The 23,788-nt window shown below is 42.6% G+C and overlaps 1 protein-coding gene and 1 non-coding gene across 13 annotated transcripts in view; both read left to right on the top strand.

The window, feature by feature from the left end:
• The window catches only part of PUM1 (pumilio RNA binding family member 1), a 74,796-nt gene extending 51,096 nt beyond the window's left edge, over window positions 1-23,700 (top strand). For 9 of the 12 annotated variants that reach the window (XM_035901279.1, XM_035901280.1, XM_035901281.1 and 6 more), the window contains 12 exons: window positions 4-67; window positions 1,685-1,828; window positions 2,774-3,070; window positions 4,959-5,195; window positions 10,856-11,042; window positions 11,558-11,687; window positions 12,440-12,574; window positions 13,951-14,088; window positions 16,081-16,206; window positions 17,209-17,330; window positions 18,780-18,972; window positions 21,925-23,700. In XM_035901279.1, coding sequence (XP_035757172.1) covers window positions 4-67; window positions 1,685-1,828; window positions 2,774-3,070; window positions 4,959-5,195; window positions 10,856-11,042; window positions 11,558-11,687; window positions 12,440-12,574; window positions 13,951-14,088; window positions 16,081-16,206; window positions 17,209-17,330; window positions 18,780-18,972; window positions 21,925-22,056 — 1,905 coding nt within the window. In that variant the 3' untranslated portion in view covers window positions 22,057-23,700. The remainder of the gene's footprint in view (window positions 1-3; window positions 68-1,684; window positions 1,829-2,773; window positions 3,071-4,958; window positions 5,196-10,855; window positions 11,043-11,557; window positions 11,688-12,439; window positions 12,575-13,950; window positions 14,089-16,080; window positions 16,207-17,208; window positions 17,331-18,779; window positions 18,973-21,924) is intronic. The other 3 variants (XM_035901285.1, XM_035901276.1, XM_035901284.1) reach the window with 1 other exon arrangement.
• LOC118453004 lies at window positions 19,298-19,383 on the top strand. Its single transcript, XR_004842899.1, has one exon. It is a non-coding gene; the product is annotated as a small nucleolar RNA SNORD103/SNORD85 (small nucleolar RNA).
• Window positions 23,701-23,788: the final 88 nt, after the last annotated feature.

The following is a 23,788-nucleotide window of genomic DNA, read 5'->3' as shown; positions in this document are numbered from 1 at the left end:
CTGGTGGCTGCTGCAGCCGTCAATTCTGCCCTTGCTTTTGGACAAGGGCTGGCAGCGGGGATGCCAGGTAGGGGCTCCAAGGGAGCTGCAACTTCTCCAGTGCCCAGGGAGATCTAAGAAAATTATATCTTGTGTCTCTGCATGGCGTCACGTTTGCCTAGTGTTCAGCAGTATTTTGGTTTTATTGTTTTTCGGTTTTAATCCATGGGTATAGAAGGTGTTTTTGAGAGGCTGTTAAATGTGAACCTACCTATGCAGCATTTAAGTTTAATCAGGGTTTAGGTCCCCGTGTCACAGATGAAAACAAATGTTACCAGCTCTATTGCTGTACATTGCACTGGTTGGTTGCGTACTCAAAAAAAAATGATGGCTCCTATTGGAAGTTGCTTTCAGATTTTTCTGTGGCTCATGTTAGCTTATGTGATCTTTATTTTAAAACCCCAGGGATATCTTAGTCCCATTCATTAGCCTTGTCTCTCCGTCCCTGCCAGGTGCTTGACTTTAACAGCATAAGGACTTCCCCTTCATAATTTCTTCCAGGCAAATACTAGTGGCTTAAAAACAAGAAAAGAAAATGGATAAAGGGGAGCAGGGGTTTATTGTCATTAATAATTCTGCAAGAGAAGGGCTACTGTATGAATTTTACCTCTGATCCCTGAGGCTGTGTGGTACAAATGCTTTTGACATTCAGTTATACAGAATATTATTGTAATGGCAAAGGGCAAACGTAAGTATTTTTTTTAATAATGTGGAAGTATGTCCTGCTGGTCAAATGTAAGAGAACAGGATTATTTTGGCCTCAGGTCCCCTCACGGGAAGTGTCACATGGTTGTTACACAGGGGTTTTTTATAGCTTAAGAAGCATGTTGCTGTATTAAGTTACAGAGTGAACTGTAACATGCATGTTTCCAAGTGATCTGCAGATTTCCATTATTGGGTTTTGGGGGGGGTTATATTTGCAAAGCAAATATTCATGGAGAACATTCTCCTTGTGACCCCACCATGGGGTCACTTCACTTTTTTCCTGAAAGTTTTATTTAACTGTAGAATTAGATAGCAAGGTACCTCAATAGCTATATACTACTGAAAATGTGTCGCTTTGTGTAGCACCAGCGTATTTGATTTAAGAGGATTTATTTATATGTACTAAAGAATGCTTTATGATACATACCTTTGAAAATGTGTACGTTCCATGTCTTGTTCGCATATGTGTGCACACTGAACAGCTTCATCATATGGTGGGAGAGTTGGAAGTGCGGTGTGTTCACATATATGAAAAGTCCCTGCACGCATCATACTAAAAAAAGAAAAGGAACAGTGCTTTTATATTTCAAGACCTTTTTTTACCCATATGACTGAATTAACACAGAGGGCTAGTATAGTAAGTTAGAAGAAAAAAAAAAACCCAGGCTTCTCTACCTGAAAGCCTTACTAGTGTAAAGTCATAGACTGTTAATATAGGGGGAGGGGTTGGGGGGGAGGGTTTTTTGGGGAGGGTGAGGGTGGTGGTTGGTTGGTTGGTTTGTTTTTATTGAGGAGAAGCAGAGCTGTTGTTGCTTTTTCTTTTGCCGTTCAGATTTTCCTTTAAAAATCCTATTGCACCATACTCATCTGAAGACGACTGATCTGCCGTGTGTTGCGCTGCTTGTTACCTTATCCGTGCCCCTGTAATTTGCCTCTTCAGGTTACCCAGTGCTGGCTCCTGCTGCTTACTACGACCAAACAGGTGCTCTCGTGGTGAATGCAGGGGCCAGGAACGGCCTGGGGGCCCCTGTCCGTCTGGTAGCCCCCGCTCCGGTCATCATCAGCTCCTCCGCAGCGCAAGCAGGTGAGTCCCAGTCCCTTCAACTGAAAATCTGCTCCGTCCCTGGTGGAGGGCGGACCTGAAATCCTCTGGGCTCTGCTGGCAAGGATGATGCACTTGCCCTCACTGAGATCCATTGCGGGGATTGTTGAGAACGTCCTCTGTGCGCACTGTGGTCTGAGCCTCCAGAACAGCCTCAGAGAGGTAACGTCACATAAATGCTGTGATTTTGCACAGTTTCATGACGATTACTTAAATTTGTCTGCTGGCATCTAGTTTCCCATGTAATAAAAGGTTTTTGCCAGTGTAGAACTCCTAGATGATCACCTTGCGTAAATGCCTGGCCTTTGCCATGATTTTTGGGGGGTGTTATTAGGGTTCTTTGGGAGTTCAAGGCTTTAAAAAGAATTTTTCAGCCAGAATTTATGTGTGTAAGCAGTCTTGGCCAGTGTTAGTAACAGATTATGAAACGGGCCTTTTAATTGTTTCCTTGTAGTTCTTGTTTATTTTGCTTTTTCTTTTACTTTGGAACTGGCTGAGAAAGAAAAACACTTGGTTTTGATGTTCTTAGCACCGCGGGATTGCATTTCATGTGCTAAAGGACAATTTTGCTTATTTCAAAACTTGTGTTTCTTAATTGGATGTAGTTGAGTGTGTGGCTGTATTGATTTGAATCTTAGATCTTGGGAGAAAGGGAACATTTTTGTGTGTTTGATCTATGTAGCTCTAATAATGTAAACAGCAGTAATAATAACTTGGCGCTGGTATTCAGTGGCGCTCTTCAAGACTTGTGCAGCTCAGATAGAACGTAAGGAGACTTTATGCAGAGTTTGAGAAAGGGAGATTTTCATCTTGAGGGGAAAGAAGAAAAAATCTATAGTAAATAAAAGGGACCTGCTAAATTTTAACTTCCAAAACTGCTACGAAAATGGATTTTTCAGTCTATGTTTCCAATTACTTTCTCTCTAGCGGTTGCAGCGGCTGCAGCTTCGGCCAACGGTGCAGCGGGTGGCCTGGCAGGAACGACAAACGGACCATTTCGCCCTCTAGGAACTCAGCAGCCCCAACCCCAGCCCCAGCAGCAGCCCACCAACAACCTGGCATCCAGCTCGTTTTATGGCAACAACTCTCTCAGCAGCAATTCCCAGAGCAGCTCGCTCTTTTCTCAGGGCTCTGCCCAGCCTGCCAATAATTCCCTGGGATTTGGAAGCAGCAGCTCTCTCGGTGCCACGCTGGGGTCTGCGCTGGGAGGATTTGGGACAGCAGGTAAGAACTTCATGGGGAAAAAAGGAGAGAAGCAGATGGCTCCAAATGCAGCTGGTGGGCTGGTGAGCTGCTGGAGCTGGCACTGGTGCACCGAGCTGCTGAGCCCTCCTCTTCATCTGTCTGGGGTCAAATGGAAATTGTCCTTCAGGGACTAGTTTGGCTTTCAAAATTTGCAGCGCTTTCTGGTGAAAATTCTTTTAGTAGATGATGTATTAGAAGTAACAAAGTAATGAACTTGTTTTTGTATACACATTGTCGGTCATCCCCGTTTGCTACAGATTGAGTTTTTAAACAGCTTTGCATTTCCTTGCCTTTACCTGCACATGCTTGGTGGAGATACTGGACTAACAGGGATTGGCTTCAAAGTGGTATCCATCCATGTGTGAACTCTAACTCTTACCTCAGAATAATGGCTAAGTAACTTCTCGTGATTTTTAGAAGAGCTGATCTGAGGTGGTTTCCATGCTTTATTCTGAGAAGTGTTTCTATCATACACTAAAGAAAGTCACTTAATGTGGTTGCAAGAAGTATTACATGCATGGTTTGTTTTGATTTCTTTGTTAAGCAGTTAGAGACAAAGATTTTTTTCAGAATAAAACCTAACCAGAAAGAAGTCTGTGGGTTGGGTTTTTTTTTCCTTAGGTTTGTTTTTTTGAAGTAGAACAATTGTTTTAATTACTGCTCAGTCTCAGAGGTAGTAATTACGTCCTGAACTTTCCTGCTTTCATCAGTGTGAAGGGCAAGTTAAAACATGCCTTTTGAGCCTGCTCCATCAGAAAAGACCGAGGAACATACTGTCACTGCATCAAATCACAGTTTTAAATAAAAGTTACTCTAAATATTTTTCTTAAATCCAGCCTGAGAGTTTGAACCATCTTGGATTCAGGGAAAAACACAGCATTTGCTTCTTTCACTTCAGTTTGTTTAACTAATTGAATTCAATTACTAGTTTACTCAATGCCAAGATGCACAAACTTGTTTTCCCTCAATCAAAACATGAGGATGTTGCTTCTAGAACTTGTGTGCAGTCATGAAAAATGATTAGTTCATAACAGTTAACAATTTCACTATTTATTAAACAAGATTTTTAATGCAAAATTGATTTTTTTTTTTCCCCCCCCTCACATTGACAGTGCATTTAAAGAGCTTGTATTTGACTGTCAAGACAACTCTTCAAAAAATAGTTTGGTTTATGTGTTAAATTGAATTCTGATTTCCATCTCAATAAAGCTTGGTGCAAACAGGAGCTGTTTTCTAATATAATGAAAGGTGAGCACAAGGATTTCAAGTAAATGTACATGAAGCTGTACATGCTCTTAAGTAAACATGAAGAGAGAAAATCTCATGTTGGATTTGTTTTAGCTCTAATGGCCAGAGAATAAATACAAGGCAGTGCTTGTAGGGCGATCTAATATCTTCTGTTAAACTAAGTTATAGGCTTATGGGAAAAGAGCTTTGAAGTATACAAACCTCCTTCTGAAGGCTCAGAAGCAAAGTGTTAGGTTTTTGTGTCCAAAAGCCAACATGGTTGCTGTAGTTTCATTCTGCCACTTCCTTCAGGTAGATTTTTATCTTCTTGATCTTTCTGCTTGTTGATTTTTGGAGCTGTATTTCTTTGTGTTCCATCGGAATCAAACCTACAAAACTATAAATGCAAAGCCAGGATTCAGGCTAATTTTTTTATTTTTTTTTTTAAATCAAGGATTTCTGCTTGATCATTAACAATGTGGTTTTAATGCCTTTCATTTGGGCACATGCAACACCCTTAGGAAAGCAACAGCCTGGTGCAATGAAGTTGTTAATAGGAGCCGTTGTACTGGCTCTCCAGCTACCCACTTGTCTCGGGCAGCTTGTTGACATCATGCATTTTTACTCTTCCTCTTTTCAGTTGCTAACTCCAACACGGGCAGTGGCTCCCGCCGAGACTCCCTTACAGGGAGCAGTGACCTGTACAAGAGGACATCCAGCAGTTTGACACCTATAGGACACAGTTTTTATAATGGCCTTGGGTTTTCCTCCTCTCCTGGACCTGTGGGAATGCCTCTGCCCAGCCAAGGACCTGGCCACTCTCAGACTCCACCACCTTCCTTATCTTCACATGGATCATCTTCAAGTTTAAACCTGGGTAAGAGCCACAATGCAACCGTCCCAGCACTGGAGGTTACTGCTCTGCTCTCCCTTGGGGCAGAGGTGCGAATGTCCCGCTGCTGGGTGGGAGAGATACCCGCTGCCTAGTTCCTGCTCTTATTCCTGTGGCAGGGTCCCTGCTTTTGCAGAAGGAGTAGGTGAAACACTGAAGCAGGAGTTACAGCACCCCTGCTACGTGTTGCTCTCTTGCAGTAGTTCAGCTGTTAACCAGGAAGGTTTCCATATTACCTCCTTGTTTCCTCATCTCTAAGTTATGGATAACATTTCCAAGTGTTGGAAGAACAAACCTTTTTTTCTTGCGCAGATATCAGTAACAGCACCAATTGTTTGTTATCCTTAAATAAAATAGATCTGTAGGGCTGATCCTTAAACTTGTCAAATGTTTTAAAATACCCATTAAGTTTTAAATAATAAATTAATGAGCTTAGAATACAGTTTCTTCTTTTAACCAAAATATGCAACGTTATCTGGAGCAGTACTTAGCTTTTAGCTGAGGATTTTGTGAGTTTGCTTTTGAAAATGTCCCATCAATGTAGCCTTATCAAAAGCACATAAGTTGCATGGGAGAGGCTTTCTTAATTTTGGTGAGATACATTACTTTATGCAAGCTGCATCTTCTGGAAGAGCTTCTAGTTGGCCCAGAGCTCTTACAATATAATAAAGCAAATCTTTAAAATAAATAAAGCAAATCTTAAATAATAAAGCAATGCTCATCTGAACTTCCTGAAGTGTTCATTTCCAGGCCTCATAAACAAGGTGGGTTATTTGTTGCATCTGCGCCAGATAATTTAGTACTTGCTCAAAAAAAAAAAAATCACTTGGTTTTAGTTACATTGCGTATCTGTCTGGATTTACAAAACTTCTGGTTATCAGAAGAATTTTCCATGCGTATACACACTTATCAAATACTATATTTATCATGTTCATTGCATACATGTGTGATAAATTTGATGCATGGAATAGTAATAAATATGATTTTTCAAGATCAGGTTTAGATTTACCATCTTTCCTTGTTCAGAGCTTTAATAGAATTGGAAGGGGGTTTAGCTTTATTTATGCAGCTGTACAGTCCTTAAGCTGACAGTTAAATAGCTACAATAAATTAATGCTGAAGACTAACCAGATTCCAAATCTGGCACTAGAAAAAGCCTGTTGCCCCTGCAGCTGAACAAAAGAATGAATCTTAAAAACTGGATCAGGGAAAGGTTCATCTGCTCAAGAACAAACTCTGGAACAAAAGCATAGTTACCGTTCACAGAAGGGGGTTGTGCCCCAGAGTAGTTCGCTTGGGTCTTCCCAGCTTGACAAAGTATTCCTCTCCTTGTCGCCAGGTTTCCTCCGTTGCTGACTTAGTGCTTGGTAATGCTGCTGCAAGAAAAATCTCATATAGAATAGCTCTGCATTTGTGTGGTTTTCACCTTGAAATCTGTAAAAGATCATTTTATTTTTTTAAGTTTCTCTTTCACCTTTAAGGGAAGACAGTGTTAAATGTAGCTGTAGTTTCCTTTAGCTATAAAATAGGCTTTAATGCTATAAAAACGGCACAGGCATTGTTTTTCCTTCTAAGAAGCTTGAGGCTGACCCGTTTTCAATTTGGGAGTGATATCAGAAGTAGTTTATGATAAAAAGGACAAGGAGTATTTCTAAATATTTAAAAAATGAAATGACAGATGGGAACACCCAAATGTGGTGTTTGCAAAAAGGGAAATTAGAGCAGTCGTGTTTAGAACCACATCCTACCACTGTGTTACGTGGGGGGAGACAACCTGGGGGGGTGACTTCAAGTAACTTTGATAGCAGGGTTACGCAACGACATAAGAAGTTGGCACTAAATCTGACTTGCAGTCAGCAAATCTACGGTTAAATGCGGTGTAAGCTGTGGGTTTGACTTCGTCACATCTCATGGATGCACGAGTGGATCGTTTGTTGGGTTGGTGGTGTGTGTAAAGATTCAGCTCTGGCTCTTCTGGCTTTCTGAAAGCTCATAGCTATGAAAAATGGTGTGTATTTATCAAGCTAGGGTTTTTTTCTGGTGCTGTAAAGTGACCTTGTGAAATGTCTGGGCAATCATGAGTACCTGAAATAACCATGCAGCCAGTTCTTACGAGAAGAACCACTGGAGGAGGAAGGCTGAGCTAAATACATCCTTTAAACTCAACGGTGTATGCAACATATCCAGCTGTGCATAGCTAGGATAAAGCCACTGTAAACAAATATGTATTGCAGCAGGGGCCCTCTTCCTCCCCAGCATTGATAAAAATTAGAGAATTATAAACTACTAAATACATTTTCTTTACGTTGTAAAATTTAATTTTGGCCAAGTTATGCTTCACATTAGTTCATGTAGACCCACAAACAGTCTTTGTCGGCCCTTGTGTGTCTAGCTGGCATGGTCCCAGTAGAAACGCTTGCCACGCTGCAGCCTGGGGCTGAATGTGTCCAACGCTGGGTTTTCCCAGTTTGGAATGGGGATCAGGATATGCAGCGGAGAAGTAATTATTTGAATTTTATTATTTTCTTGCAGGAGCTTCTTGGGAGAGAGCTGCCCGGTACTGTAGTCAGCCTGTAATTTAAAAGGCGGGATCGGTGTGAGGAAGCTGATACACGCATGTCGGAATTTAATTTAGTGGGGGGTCTTTGGGAAAACGGGCTGGGGAGTTGATAACCAGGGAGCTGTGACCGACTGGGAGGGCTGTGGGGCTGCGTCTCCTGTGGTGGCTGGTGGCACACCCTGACACTGGACTGCACAAGGTGACAGGTTGGGGCAGTGACACAGGGGGTGTTGTGGAGGCTGCTGGCCCCTGCCCAGCCCTGGGGAGGCAGGCTGGGGTCCCCTTGGCTGGGCAGGCACTGCCTGGCGCCTCTGCACCGAGCCCTCCAGCAGGGAGAGCAGCAGGGACATCTTCTCCCCCTGCTTTCTCACAGAGACATCTTTTCATCTTCCTTTTTTTCCTGTTGTTCTGGCATTTCTCATACCAGGAACTCCTGCCTTGCAGAGCAATTTGAGGGCCTTACAAAAGTCCCCTGGAAGCTTGCTTAAGAAGTGCTTTGTTTTCAGACAGCAGCCTTCGCATTTTTTCCCCTGTGTTTTCTTTTTGACTCATCCTTTCATTGTCCTTTTCTTTCCCTGAAATCAGTAATTCTTTCAGGTTAACGTCTGTCTCAAGTGTCCCAGCAAGCACTGAGAACATGACTTACCATTTCAAAATAGGAAATGCTCAGTTGTTACGGCTGTGGCGTGAGTCTGAGTAACGCATCAGCCTTGGAGTCCCCTGGATAGAGTCTGTGCACTTTGTCCTCCCCAGATACAGATTTTTCCTGACACATCCCAGACACTTTTAAGAAAATACGGTCGATATGTTCAGAGACAGAACCACACGACAGCTGTCCCTTCTATACAACCTCTGTGTAGTGCCTACAGCACCGGTTTACTGCTGTACGTGGGTGCTGAGTGCTTTGCGCGAGCAGCGTGGTGTTAGCATGATAGGATGTCTCTATGCGGTTTGCAGAACCCCTTTTGAGGTTTGTTGTGGCTGAGGACGCAGGAGAAACGATCAGCGCCAAGATCTTACAGGAGTCCTGTCCCTTCTTTGGGGTTTTTGCCCCTTTATTCTACCCTAGTGTCCCTAAGAGCTTTGGGAGCTCCCAGCCTCAGTGTACTGCTCTTGAGCAAGGAGCTGTTTCATTGTAGTTACTGGTAAGGTCCCACTGAAGTCCGGGATCTGGCAAAGTCACTGTATTCCCAGCCACAGATTGGCAGAAAGGAGCTTGAGGCGCTCAAAGGCTTCTGGCCTTTGGTGGTTTGACAGGTGGGTTTAAAAATCCTCACTTGGTTTAGGAAACCTGTCCCCCACGTGGTCTCTTAATTGACGTTATGATGTTGAACATTGTGGGGAGACCTGCAGTCAGCATCTCCATCAGAAGAGAGAGTTGGGTAGAAAACTAGAGTCATTCATCCTTTATTTTCAGTCTCCAAAAACATCAGAAGGTTTTTCTCAGAAAAGCTCTGACAGAGAAGAGTTTGTCTGTACAAACTGTGCTTTCCCTCTTAACTAAGAGATAAGGCATAGGCGATAACCGTGTAAGTGCCATTTGCAGACGATCAGGAACTAGTTTTCCACTTCAGCGCATTAATGCTATGACTCTTACTTGCTCCAGGCTTTCAAAAAACAAGTGGTAATTCTGAGCTCTTCGAATGCCATGGAAAATGGCATCAGTACGCCATTGCTTAGCTTGTTGCTGTTGGGGTTCCTTTACCTGAGAGGTGATTTACTGTTCCTTTGAATATCCTGATTCTTCCAGCAGTAAGGAGTATCACTTGGTCACTTTTCTGAGTTCCTGCTCAATTATGAAGTCAGGTAGACAGAGAAGATGATGGCCACACCATTGGCAAGGTAGCATAAGAAAGAGATGTGAACGAGGAGCTCTCAACCCTCCTTCTCCTCGCCTCGAGGTTTGGCACCAGCTCTGGAGAAGCAGAACACGTTTGCCCAGCTCAGAGACAGGGGAACTTAATTAGGCTGTTATCAGATACTTAATTCATGTGTAGTGTTTCCTGCACAGGAGCTTCCTTCAGGCATTGATGGCAGAGGAGTGCAATTCACTCAGCTTTTTTTTTTTTTTTTTTTTTTTTAATTTTATTTCATATTTTTTTCAGACACTGTCATGCAGAGCTGCCAGAAGGTCTGTTCTCTTTGCAGACAGCACTACTGATGCTTGCCTTGAAGATCTTCCCTCCTTTGCAAAGACTTCTTGTAGCTTTTTTTTTCCCCCAGGTGGTTTGCCCTCCCTGCCTCCCGATGGCCTTTCAGGTGGCAGGTTCCCATGTGATAAGAACATTTTTCTTGGGAGGACTTTGTCCCACCCAGGAAAAACTGTACTTGCTTGAGGCATCTTGCGGTTTTGACCAGCAGAGGGATCCCGAGCCCTGCAAGAAAGGTTTAAGTTGGTTCCTATCAATGCTTGCAGTTTGCTAACTGTATGATGAAGTGTTACCTATCGCCCATACCGGGTAACTCAGCAGCTGTATTAACGTGGATGAAAATGTTAGGGCATTTGTGAAAGCTGAGGACTTTTTTAAGTGTTTAGTTTGTTATTTACCTGTATTTAATAGTGATTGGTTTTTTATATCCATAAGTTTTGTACTTGCTTCTTGCTGCCTTTTTCTTACCTAATTTTGTCTTAATTCTGTCCCCACCCTCAGTATGCTTCTTTTAAATCAATCCTTTGCACGGCAGCAGGATAGGTGGAAAAAAAACGGAGGATGGAGGATAAGGTAATTAGAAACAGCAAGTTAGCAAGTGGCGGAATTGACAACTTGTCTGTTTTAGACAGTTTCGACACAGAGTGGGGAACAGAAGTTGTTACAGTCTGTTCTTTGAATCTGTAGCTGATCCTAACAATGCAACGGTGCCACGCTAAGCAACTACACTTGAACACGTCCCCATCGAAATTATTTTGGGGGCAGTTCACTTAGCTTAGTTGAGAATACTTCCTAGTTGAACCCATGTCAGAAACCCATCTTGGTGGAAAAGGACTAATTGCAAGTAAAATGGTGTGCACAGGTTGTAAATTAATCCCTCGGCCACTTTATTTCATCTTGTGAAATAGAAATACCCTTGTTTTTATGACTCGCAGGAGGGCTCACAAATGGGAGTGGCCGTTACATCTCTGCTGCTCCTGGGCGCTATGGGATGTCTGATGTTATGCCCTCTGGCCGAAGCAGGCTGCTTGAAGACTTTCGCAATAACCGGTACCCTAATTTACAGCTGAGGGAGATTGCTGGTCACATCATGGAGTTCTCCCAAGATCAGCATGGATCCAGGTGGGATTAAAAACCTTGCGCTATGGGAAGCTTTTGGGACAGCTGCTCTTTGAGTTAGCGTCATTTGCAATTTGCAGCGCATCCTGAAGCAAAGAGGCAGAACAGGGAAAAGGAGGTGTGAAAAGCCAAGTAGCGTAACAGTCTGACCCTTCTTTTTAAAAGATTGTTTGGGTACAAATGCTGATCGCAAGAGTCCACTCTCTAACGAGGAGCTTGCCTGCTTTGTAATTTGCTTGCTAGTCCTGCTGGCACAGCTTAACTCATTTTAAAGAGCCGCCTGGATGTGAAACCTTGCTGTATTTTTCTGTTGAGCTCTGCTTCGCTTGGAATGAGGAGATTTTTGGGGTACTGACAATGACGACCACCTGAGGTTTCAGATAGCTGGATAGGGCAACTGTGTTTAAAAGATTTGTGTTTTGCAAGAGTTCAGTGTATGAAGCTTTTGAATGGGTTTGTATTAACAAATGTGTCGCGGGCATATATGCCAGTGGCATCACACCAGCCCTATTTTTCAGGTTTATTCAGCTGAAACTGGAGCGTGCTACCCCAGCAGAACGTCAGCTTGTGTTCAACGAGATCCTCCAGGCAGCTTATCAGTTGATGGTCGATGTATTTGGAAATTATGTCATCCAGAAGTTCTTTGAAGTAAGTCTGCATTCCCCTGCAAGTCTTAGTCAGATGCCTGCTGTGCTGAGGTATTGGATGAGCTCGTAGAAACCCTGCTATTGGGCTAAAGTGATGGATAACTGTCAACACTGGTGTCATCTCCTCCCCACAGGCTGCTGCATCATTCCTGTTGGGGTGTCTGAGGTGTGGGACTCATAAAGATTCATCTGAAAAGTAATGCTTTCCTTTGCCAAAGGTGTAGGAATAAATAGCAACATATCCAGGAGATGTAGGTCTAGCAAGATTTTTTTGAGGATGCTGTGTTGAGCTGTCAGAACTCACAAATTTAGGAACAAAAGAAACTTTTCCAGTGAACAGCTTCCACTGGAAGAAAGTGTTGTGTTTTCATACCAGGAAGTTGGACAGGTGCCCATCTCTCCTTCTTGAAACTGGTCCGTTCTTTCTCCACCAAGCCTTTGGTGGTTCTTTTATCCAGTAATTTTATAGCAACCCTGTCAAGGGTTAGTGAACTGGCGTGTGTCACCCTGGTGGTTCCGGCACCTTTGACTCTGGAGTTTGTTTCGCATGAGTCAGGCATGTCTGACAGACACAGAGCAGACGTCTGGCTTGTGCCTGCTCGCATCCATTGAGGTGTCGTTGGTATTTTCTTTCTTTTCAGTAGGCACAGTGTTTCTTGTTTTAACGCTTCAGCGTGACAGCGTGGGATGGCTGCTGTGCCGCTCGGCCATGTGAAGGTTTTGTGCTTGTAGTGATTGGTTTTCCTCTTCCAGTTTGGCAGCCTGGAACAGAAGTTAGCCTTGGCAGAACGTATCCGTGGGCATGTTCTGTCCCTGGCCCTGCAGATGTACGGCTGTAGGGTGATCCAGAAGGCCCTCGAGTTTATTCCCCCAGACCAGCAGGTAATTGTAAGTTTCAATTTTAACTTTCTTCTTGATGTTTAACGTTCCTTGCCGTTTGGTGACCTGAACTGCGACCTTCTGTTCCTCTTGTGGCTGGTGTTCTTTTGGTTTGGTTTATGGCATGTTTGTTATGTTTTATGTGCATGATAAGTTTGTGACACTGTTCTTGGGTCTCATTGTTATCTCCTTGTTCCGCTTAACTGGTTATGGTGTTGGTTCTCTGTTAATTCCCTGAAATCAGATTACATATGCAGGGAAAACTGAGAACGATAGTGAATTAGGAGATACTTCTAAATGCCTTAAAGGAAGCAGTGCCAGAGTTTTGCCTTTAGCATTCAATAAGATATCACGGCTTTGATATGTGGGTCAATATTCTGCTTTCCTGCAGAGAGATGTACGAGGACCTCCTAGTTCCTGTTGAGCCAGGCCTGGCGTTGGAGAGATGTGGATGATAGCCAGTCCCACTCAGAGCTCATTAATAAAGGAATTCCTCTAGGGTTTTATGAACAATGAATTAAAATGAAAAATATGCTAGGCAAGCTAGCTAATAAAGGTGTTAGGAATCGTGATATAAGAATCTCAGTGTAGTGTATTAAATTAAAAAACTGAATTGGGCTTTAGGAATGCACATTCCCTTTAGGTCAAGCCTAGGCTAAGCTGCTGACACACTTCTCAGCAGGGTGATGGATGGTGGCCCAAACTCTGGCACTTCTGGTCCAAGGATTTACTAATTATTTCCTTCCAGAATGGTATTTTTGAGTACACTGTACTCCTGAAATGCCTGGTTTTGTATCAGTTGCAAAACTGAACTTGTCCAATTTTGTAGTGTCATGAAATTCCCAAAACCTGTCATTCTGTTTGTCAATCTTTCAGCCTGCATGTGTGTTACTTTAGTCGTATCTCAACCTTACTTCTTGGTTTCCTTAATTACCATACAATATTACCTTACCTGTGTAAAATACTAGCAAGTTCTTATCCTGGTGCTGACCCCATTCTAGTGACCCATGAAGCTGATACCTGAAAAGTTTATGAAGTTCAGGCATTTCAGGTTTCTTTTGGGGGAGCAGAGGAGGGAATGGGGGATGCACAGTAAAGTTGTGTATCAGTAACATTTCTTAAATTTGGATATGTAACTTGTGAGAGGACACTCGTGTTTGATGAAATGAGTGCTTCATATTGTAATAGTATTTTTCTCGGTGGTTTCTGTAGCACAACGGGCTTCATCTCGGCACTTGGCCACTGGAACACTTCCAGTCTGAAATTCATCGGTGCATCCTTCATACCTTTCATATTCTTCACCACGTTTAGCAGTGAAAAGTTTTGCATTTATCAGCCGTGAATCCTGGTGGTGCTTTCTGTTTGTCTTTTTCTCCTCCTAATAGAATGAGATGGTACGGGAGTTGGATGGCCATGTCCTGAAGTGTGTGAAAGACCAGAACGGTAATCATGTGGTGCAGAAGTGTATTGAGTGTGTGCAGCCTCAGTCCCTGCAGTTTATCATTGATGCGTTTAAGGGGCAGGTAAGTTCTTAACCAAGATACTGACTCTCATTCTTTGTATTCTTTTATGTTGCTTTGAATAACGTGATATAGTGGCTGTAACTTGTTCAAATATTTTGAATTTTAAATTTTAGCAAGCATCAGTTGAAAGCATTAGGGAGCTTAGAAACTCTCTGTTCGTGTCTCTGTTACCATTTTTGTGCAGGTATATCACAGTAAAGCATCTTCACAGACAACTGTTTTCCTGGAATATCAAGTATTTTTTGACTGATGGAGGGGAAAACAAGTCTCTCATTAATCCATCTTCTTAGTAAAGGTGGCAAGCAGAGTTTTCTGATGGGTATAGTGAACTTCCATTACGATCCTCTGTGAGGATGGCTTAGGGGACTGCTGTTTCCATACATACAAATATCTCAAGAGTGGACTTCATGAGGACGGAGCCAGACTCTTCTCAGAGGTGTTCAGCGACAGGACAAGGGGCAGTGGGCACAAACTGAAACATAAGAGGTTTCAGTTGAATATGAGGAAGAACTTTACTTTGAGGGTGACTGAGCCCTGGAACAGGCTGCCCAGGGGGGCTGTGGAGTCTCCTTCTCTGGAGATGTTCAACCCCTGCCTGGACACTGTCCTGTGCCCCCTGCTCTGGGTGAGCCTGCTTGAGCAGGGGGGTTGGACTGGGTGATGTCCCGAGGTCCCTTCCAACCCTTGCCATTCTGTGATTCCCAAGGGTCTTGGACCAGGGGAAGAACATGTGTTTCATCTAGAAAAGGTCAGTTACTTGTGCTTCATTCTCCCAGTTTTTTTCTTGGTATCCTTTACTGAATTGATGTCCTGGATATTAATTGTGTAACTGGCTTTATTCTGCCTGTAGTCAGCTTGTCTTCCATTACAAAAGTGCTGGTTTGGGCGTTTCCCGCTTCAACTTAATTGGCTTTGGAGGGGGGACTTTGAAGTACTGAGGGTTTTGCCACAGGGATGTGAGGATAGCCCGGGGTTTTTATAGCAGGAACCAGGCTTTATTAGTTTGGCTGCTCCTGGAACAGCTGTGAAAGTGGGGACTTGCTTGGCTATGTCAAAACAAGCAGGATTCTAGCTGGAAGCTTGCTCAGCAGATTTGCTGGTTAGAATTTAGCTTTGGACCTTCCACTAGGGAGTTAGGTGAGGCAGAAATACCTTTGGGAACTTGGTGGACAGCACTGATATTTCTTTGACCAGCCGTCCCAGTTTCATCTGAACTTTCGTAAGAAAGATTAAACTTATCACCTCAAGACCGTTTTTCTGCAGTTAACTGCACTTCAAGTCCTGCTTTCCTGCACAGTTTACTCAATAGTTATTAAAAATTTGTAGACTGTCAATTTAACTTCAGTACTTGGATTTGCTACTTTTGTTAATTTTAAGCGACCAAACAGGGCTTTGTGCTTTAGACAGAGAGCTGTGTAGCAATAATAAAATGTGTCATGTTCTTACCATCAGATTTGGTAATCCATTCAAAATGAGAAGGAAGGTTCTTTGTTGTCACTTCTCCTAAGCGCAGTTACGGCTTTTAAACAAATCCAAATAGTTGAGGAAAATCCTTGGCTGAGCATTTTTTAACCTTTCTGGTTCATACCATTTCTTACATAGCTTAAAATACACAGCTGGCAAACAATATGCTGGATTTATTCTTCTGAAACAGTGTTTTAACACAGCTTCTAATAATGCTTGGCTGTCCCAGTGTTCTTTTTATTAATCAAGAGGCTTTATAACCTGTGTTCCTGTTTCATGAATGGGGCAGCTGAAGCACAGGTAGGGATGTGATGTGCTTGCGATTGCCCAGTTAGTCCTGTGGCAGTGGGGAACAGATGTTTCTAGTTTCAGTTTATGCTGTCTGGAGCTGCCGTGCTGCAGGCTGGCGTTACCTACCATGACTGAGAAGAACCACCATGTGTTCATTTAATTCCAAAAGGTTTCTAGGATTGACAAAGACTAACAGATGTGTTGCTGCCTGTGCTTGCCTGTCTTTGTTGAACGCAGGTTTTTGCGTTGTCTACACATCCATATGGCTGTCGCGTGATCCAGAGGATCCTCGAGCACTGTCTTCCTGAGCAGACCCTTCCCATCTTGGAGGAACTTCACCAACACACCGAGCAGCTTGTTCAGGTCAGTGTGGGGAGGGAAAATGTAGATGCTGTGAGATGTTTCTTGGTTACTGCTTTGTATTAGGAAAGCCCCAGGCAGCCTGTTTGGGACTGCAGCTGTAGTGCTGCTGGCATCATCTGAACGCAGGGGCTCTGTTCCTCAGGAGGAATGGGAGGACAAGAAGTGCATCACCACTAATTGTTTTGGCGATGTGCAAATATCCAGCAGGTATCAAAGTTGTAGTTACTTTCCTTTTTGAGAGTATCTTAAGTATTGAGTGAATGTGTGTTTTAATGCTTCACTCCAGAAGTTACAACGCAAGTAAGATCTTAAGGGAGCTGATGTGAAAAGCTGATTACTTCTAGGAAAAGGAAATGCCAAGTAATTGGGGTTCTTAAAATGTATTGATTTTATGCACGCCCCCTTCCTGGCTGCCTTTCCTCTTCCTTGCAGTCTTTCTGAGAACTTCTATTTCTAGGATTCTGGTGTTGAGGCATGATGGATGGAACAGCAAATGAACCCCATCCTGCATGCTCATGTATTTAGCACATGGAAAGTGGGAAGGGGTTGGGCATGGAGGTGAGGCATTGGGTTATGCCTCTGGTATTGTGAATGGGATAAATATGTATCTTGTTACCCAAATAGACACACATTCAGAATATGAACATGGGCAGTCACCTGTAGCTAGAACCATGGCGCAGCCCTCCAGGACATGTGGTTTGGTACGTTTGAACCTGGAGAAAGCAAAGAAACTTGAAATAAGCAGAGTATTGACATTTCATGTTTGAGGAAATTGTTTGAGTTTTATAACTGGTACAAAGATGTAGTATTTTACTTCCTGGGAAAACTCTAGAATTTACATTTTTGTAGAAGTAGAAGGTATTTTCACGATTTGTATAGTAGATATTTTAATTAGTGTTTAGTTCAAGTTTTAAGTCTTAATGCACATTGGGAACTAGTTTGATATTAATGGTTCCTGTCCTGTCCACATTTTGTCACACACTTCTGCTGTCTCTCAAACAGGATCAGTATGGGAACTATGTTATCCAGCATGTACTAGAACATGGTCGGCCTGAGGATAAGAGCAAGATTGTAGCAGAAATTAGAGGCAACGTGCTCGTGTTGAGTCAACATAAATTTGCTAGGTATGAATTTGTTCCTTGAAGTCTCCACGCCCCGTGGGAGCATGGACACCTGCTAGAGTTGCAGAAGAGTTAGGGGTGGGGTGTAGGTAGGTGAAAGGAGGTGAAAATAAATTTTTGCTTAACAACAGAGTGCTATTTCTAACTGCTTGTAAACTGGGATGAGTGACTGGCAAGGTAAGTTTTACTTGTAATAAAGGAGGATGAAGATGTGGAAGGGTAGCTCTAATTCAAGTTCCTGAACTTGACCAAGAGTTATTGTCTGTGGTGGGGTTTTTTTGGTTTTGTGTTTTTTCAAGTGGTCACTATCCCTTGTATAATAGCATGCCAATAAGAGCATTTCACTGCCTGTGGGATGCTGTGTCAAGCCACAAGGGAGTTTGGGAAATCAACGTAGCAACAATTCTTTTTCATCCCACTTTTCACAGAAGAATCTGTGCTTTTTATATGCTAAGTCTTGCAGTTCTTTTTGAGACATGTGCATAATTATATCCTCTTAGGGAAGCTGCAGCAGTCCGAGGTTGTTAGTCCAGATGCTACAGTGCTACACATGGGTAGAAGTAAAATCCCAGTATCTTAGTGGATGTCAAGACAAAGTAATACTGCCCACATTTGTAAACTCCTTTTGTGTGTGTTTCTAGCCATTTGAACTTGAAGGCTGAGCTCTTCAAAGGCTTAATATTCTCACCTTTTTGTGATTATTAAAATAGTGCTTTAATACTTACGGACACAAGGGAAGTGTAACATTAACAAGAATTAGAAGAGTGGTCTTAATGTTGTTATTTCAGATTCTTCCTCCCTGACTTGCCTTGCTCCTTTTTTTTTTTTTTTTTTTTCTAAACTTCTTTCCAGATGGAGCGTTAATTAGTGTAGGATGTCCCCTGAGCTGAGCACTAGTTGTGGCAAACCACTTGGTGATTTTATGATTCAGTCAGGGATGCAGAAGATAAGACTAGCAAAACTCTCTGTCCCCTTTCATATATCCTATTTAACTTGGCTCTCTGGAGAGCAGAGAGTAGTCATCTAATACATTCAGGAATTTTGGAAGTTCTTTGCCTGTGCTAAGATCTTTCGTTCCTGAATAAGCATTTTCCTGTTGTTTTAACCTTGGCCCTCTGTTCCTGTTGAGGTCCAGTACTGAGAAAACCAAACAAGCAACTCATCTGCTTCTCTAATGGGCACACTATGAAAAAGATGCTGATCTCAAATACAGCATCATTGCAGAGTTGCGCAAACTTTGGGTGAAATAGAACCCGAACCCAAATTCCCGCTCAGATCCCAAGTTCCTTGGACTGCTCTTCTGTTTCACGTTGCTGAACTTCTGTACCAGCACATATGTCTCTCCCAAATGGTCTGCCCTTGCTAGAAGCATGAGAGATCTCCTTGGGGTTGAATGAAGAGCCCAGCAGAGATGTTGTGTGCTCACAGGTTGTCTTTCTTCTATTGTTACAGCAATGTGGTGGAGAAATGCGTTACTCACGCCTCCCGTACGGAGCGTGCCATGTTGATCGATGAGGTGTGCACTATGAATGATGGCCCTCACAGTGCCTTATACACCATGATGAAAGATCAGTACGCCAACTATGTGGTACAGAAGATGATCGATGTGGCAGAACCTGCTCAGCGGAAGATTGTCATGCACAAGGTAAGCAGCTGCCGTCGATTGATAAGGATGTAAGGCTTGTCACTGGTTGCGGAGGGAAAATAAAGCTGGGATGATTGCTTTTGCCATTAGAATTTCCCAATGACTGAGGGATTTCAAAGTTGCATATTTCAGTAGTAGCTGAAATACGTAAATGTGAACTAACGAGATGCCATTTGGACTTAAAACTAGCTGGTTGCTTCTAGCAATCTCTTCTGACCTAGTAACCTAGTTCTGCACTCATGGCGTAGCAAATGCTGCTAAAAACTGCCAAGACTGACTGCAGCAGCACCATGGGGCTGGTGCCTTGCGAGGGACCCTCCGAAGGTCTGGCGATGACGACACACTTGCCCTCACTGAGAACTGCGTTCGCTGATGAGAGCAGTTTTATGCGCTCAATGGAGCCGAGCCAGACCTCGACAAGGCCTGAAGCCCCAGCATGGACCTGCTGGTCGCATTGCTGAGGGCTGGCAGTGCTGCCTTGTCACTTCGCATCCCTGCTTCACAGCCCTGATCAGGACGGTCGGGTTGGCTGGGAGCACGGCTAACGGGGCGTCTTGCTGCAGTGGCCAAGCCTGGAGCCATTAACCACATTCTCTGTTTCTCAGTTTTGAATACAGTTTTGATGAGAGGCTTCCCCAGTTTAGCATTAGTGTTTGAATGCAGAACAGTTTCAGGACTTGATATTTGTCAAAAATGAAGACATTTTGGAATCAAATACGTATTGCTGCTAGTCAGACCCCCGAAGGCTATGTCCCTGCTGCCCCAAGGGCAGGAAGCTCTGAAAAGCAGGTGATGTCTTCATTTTCCTGCTTTTAAAGGTCACATTTGCAGGCCTTTATAATTGTAACGAATGGGGAGAAAAATGCTTCTAAATGTATAGCAAAACTGGAGTATTTTCTTTGGTCACATGTTTTATGGTCTGTTACTTTGTGAAAAATAGCAGTTACAGCTAGACCTCTCATTAGGAATAAAATGCTGACTAACCGGCTTGGAAAGCCCTGTACTTACTTATTTTTAAGAGGAACTGTGAGGAGTGTCAGGTATTCAAATCCCAGTGAAATCAAGTGTATTTAAGAATCCTTGAGTAAAATGGACCGAGTGATTTTTCTGTAAAAAGAGGCAGGTATTATCTGTGTAAGGGAGCTTTTTACCTACATGAGGCAGTTGATCAGTATATAAACAACACATATGCAACTGAAATAATCTTCAGGGAGGTTAATTCTTAGGTTTAGGAATCACTCAGAGTAGTTCTTTTAAACCCAAATCTGTATTAGTTCAAAAGAAATTATAAAGATAATTAAATAAATATGTATGGCAAGGGATATATGCAGTTTAACTGTAGCAGAATGACCTGTGGCTTTGCTAATCTATATATAGATATATATTAAAAAAAACAAATACATGAATTATCTTTACTGACATGTTCTTTTTCCTGTCAAGAAAAGTCTTTTGAATAAAATGCTAATTAGGTTATCAGTGTGATTGTCAAAAATAGAACTGGGATGACAGCTAAATAGGACCGGCTGAATATGAAGATTTCAGCTGCGTTACCAAGTTGAATGAAAGCTTGGGAAAATGGAGCGTATCAACTGCTGCTTTTGGATTGCAACAATTGCTGGTAGTACAAACAAGCAGTTTGTGTCATTGTTAAAGATGGCGCTTGCATTTAAAAAAAAAAACATTGAAAAGTAATTTTAACAGTTCTGTCAGTGGTGGGCGGGGGAGAGGGGTAGTCTTAGAAATGAAGACCAACAAAGAACGAACTGTTGGACCTGGGGAGCTTTCCTTCTCCTCAGCCTCAGAGCAGCAGTCAGACCTTCTTGGAAATGGGATGTGGGGAGGGCCAACGCACCAATTTATGGTTATTGCAAGATGGGTTAGAGGCTGAGCTGATGAACTAGGCTGAGTGTGGGGTGGGTTTCCCATGGGAGGCTTACAGCAGCCCTGGCTAGGGCAGTGATGGTGCTGTACCTGCCTGTGGAACAGGCGGTGCTGCACACCGCGGTCTGGCTGTTTTCTCACCCTGACTGCAGGGTACAAAGTCCATCGTAACTGTGTTAGTGAAGGAACGTGCTGGTGGGGCGGAGTAGTTCTCAGCTAGTCATGAAAATGAATTGCTCTTCTGTTCGTTCTCTGAAACTGTCTGGGAGAGCTTCAGCAGCAAAACCATGTTACTACAACAAAAACCGCTTTCCTTGTTCGGGTGCTCCGACTGTGAAGGTGGTTTTGCGCTGGCTACAGTCGTTTCAGTGGCACTGAAAGTGACTTTTACTGCAAAGTAGTGTGAGCAGGTGAAGTCTGCTTCCACAGACCCCTCCTCTGCTTAAAATAAGTATTTTAATTGTCCAGTTCACAAATTAAACTGTTCAGCCTGGGAACACACTGTATACCTCTCCCAGTAGCCCTTTCAAACAGACTGCTGAAATTCATACCAGCAACTTCCAGGCTTTTAGCAGTTTTCTGAAGTTCAGGCTGTAGCCTGGAAGGGGGCAGAAGCCCCTGCTCGTGTCCAGCAAAAGCTGCTCAGCGCTGCTAGACCCTTTGGACACCTTTCCTGCCTTGGGCTGTGTGCCCCTGGGCTGGGGGCAGGGTGTCAGGGCACCCTTGGGAAGCTCGAGCACCCAGGGGTTGTGTCTTTCTTGGAAGAAAGACAATTCATCCAGACGCTCAGATCCAACTGGATTCCAGTAATAAGGCTCAAGATGATGCCACCTGCTTGACCAGCAGTTCTTCCTAAAAATAACACCAGTGAGTTACAGAACGTTAACTTGATTCGCAGGACTTGAGGTGATTACAGCAATTGACGCTTTAATATTTCAGGCATTTTTGTGGTCTTCTGTCCCTCTGCTGGTGGGGGGCACTTCTGACCGTGCGGTACCCGGAGCTGGCTCCGGATTGACGTGGGCGTCATTCGGGTTCCTAAGCTTCACTCGCTCTTCTTTTGTCCCCTAGATCCGGCCTCACATCGCGACCCTGCGTAAATACACCTATGGCAAACACATTTTGGCCAAGCTGGAGAAGTACTACATGAAGAACGGGGTGGACCTCGGGCCCATTTGTGGACCCCCAAATGGCATCATTTGAGGCGGCGGCCTGGGGGAGGAGAGCTCAGTGGCCATCCGGCATCTACAACCAGCAACCGACAATATTCCAGTATACAGTTAGAACGTGTTTTATGGTTGCTAAAAAAAGAGAAAAAGAAAAAGCCTTTGTAAATTTCTTTAATTTTATTATGCATAACATGTACTAATTATTTTTTTTAATTAACTAATTGCCCTGCTGTTTTACTGGTGTATAGAATACTTGTACATAGGTATCAAATGTACATGGAAGGCCACATTTTTGTTCACTGTTGTATCTATATTCCAAATGTGGAAACTTTCAGGGTGGTTGGTTTGAAGAAAACAAACAAAAAAACCCGTTTTTAATTCATCTGCCTTGCAGGCAACTTTTTTGCAAATACCTGGGTTTTTTTCTCCTTTTAGTCAAAAGTCAGCAAGAAGTTTGAATTTTAGTTAAATGGCACAATAGCTGCATTTAACGCTGTTTATAAATAAATAAAAAATTCAACTTGCTAAAGCTTCAGTTCAAAAAAAAAATTAAGTTTTTGAAACTTTTTAATTGCTTTTTTTAATTTTTTTTTTTTTTGAGTAGAACATGCTAAAGGAGGTAGCTTAGCTGGCGTTTTTTTGGGGAAGAAAACGTGCACACCCAGAAAGTTTTTAAAGCGCGAGGGGGTGGGGGGCGGGTGTACCTGTTTACTGCCTACTCGGTTTGTTCTGTTAACATTGAGAGACACAATTTGATTATTTAGCATGAGGAAAAAAAAAAATCCAACTCAGCTTTGGTCTTGCTTCTATAAATATATAGTGTATACTTGGTGTAGACTTTACATATATAAAAATTTGTAGTATTTTCTTGTTTTGATGTCTGATCTGTATCTATAATGTACCCTAGTAGTGGAACATACTTCTGACTGTACAATTGTACATTTGTAAACCTCTGTAATGTAAATGTGGAGAAGTTTGAATCGACATAAACCCGTTTTTTGGTAAGAAAAAAAAAAAAAGAATTAGCAAAACCTGTGCATTTCAGTGTATATTCACACCTTTTATGGTCGTAGCATATAGTGTTGTATATTGTAAATTGTAATTTCAACCAGAAGTAAATTTTTTCTTTTGAAGGAAATGTTCTCTTTATACAGCCTAGTTAATGTTTAAAAAGAAAAAAAAATAAATGCTTGGTTTTATTTGTCACCTAGTTGAAGAGTAGCGATCCTTTCTAAATGTTATACAGAAAATGATTCAGTTCAAAATAGTGTTTTTTTGACTCTTAAAAAGTAATGTTTTGCTTATTTTGTGACAGTAAGAAACAAAAAGTGCAAAAGTACAGACTCCCCTCGTTTTCCTTACAATCAGAGTCCCTTTCCACCTTGTAAAGTGTGAATCACCTTCCCTTTTTGTACAGAAGATGAACTGTATTTTGCATTTTGTCTACTTGTAAGTGAATGTAACATACTGTCAATTTTCCTCGTTTGAATATAGACTTGTAACACTACACGGTGTACATTTACAGAGCCTTGTGTATATTTCCAATGAACTTTTTTGCAAGCACACTTGTAACCATATGTGTATAATTAACAAACCTGTGTATGCTTATGCCTGGGCGACTATTTTTTGTAACTCTTGTGTAGATTGTCTCTAAACAACGTGTGATCTTTATTTTGAAAAATACAGAACTTTGGAATCTGGCTTTGTGTTTGCTTGGAACACCTTCAGTAGAGGCCACCCCACAACTTTTTGCCTTTTTTTTTTTC

The sequence above is a fragment of the Egretta garzetta genome, unplaced genomic scaffold (assembly GCF_000687185.1).
Source record: "Egretta garzetta isolate BGI_Z169 unplaced genomic scaffold, ASM68718v1 scaffold368, whole genome shotgun sequence".
Lineage (NCBI taxonomy): Eukaryota > Metazoa > Chordata > Aves > Pelecaniformes > Ardeidae > Egretta > Egretta garzetta.
This window is presented reverse-complemented; position numbering and strand designations above follow the sequence as displayed.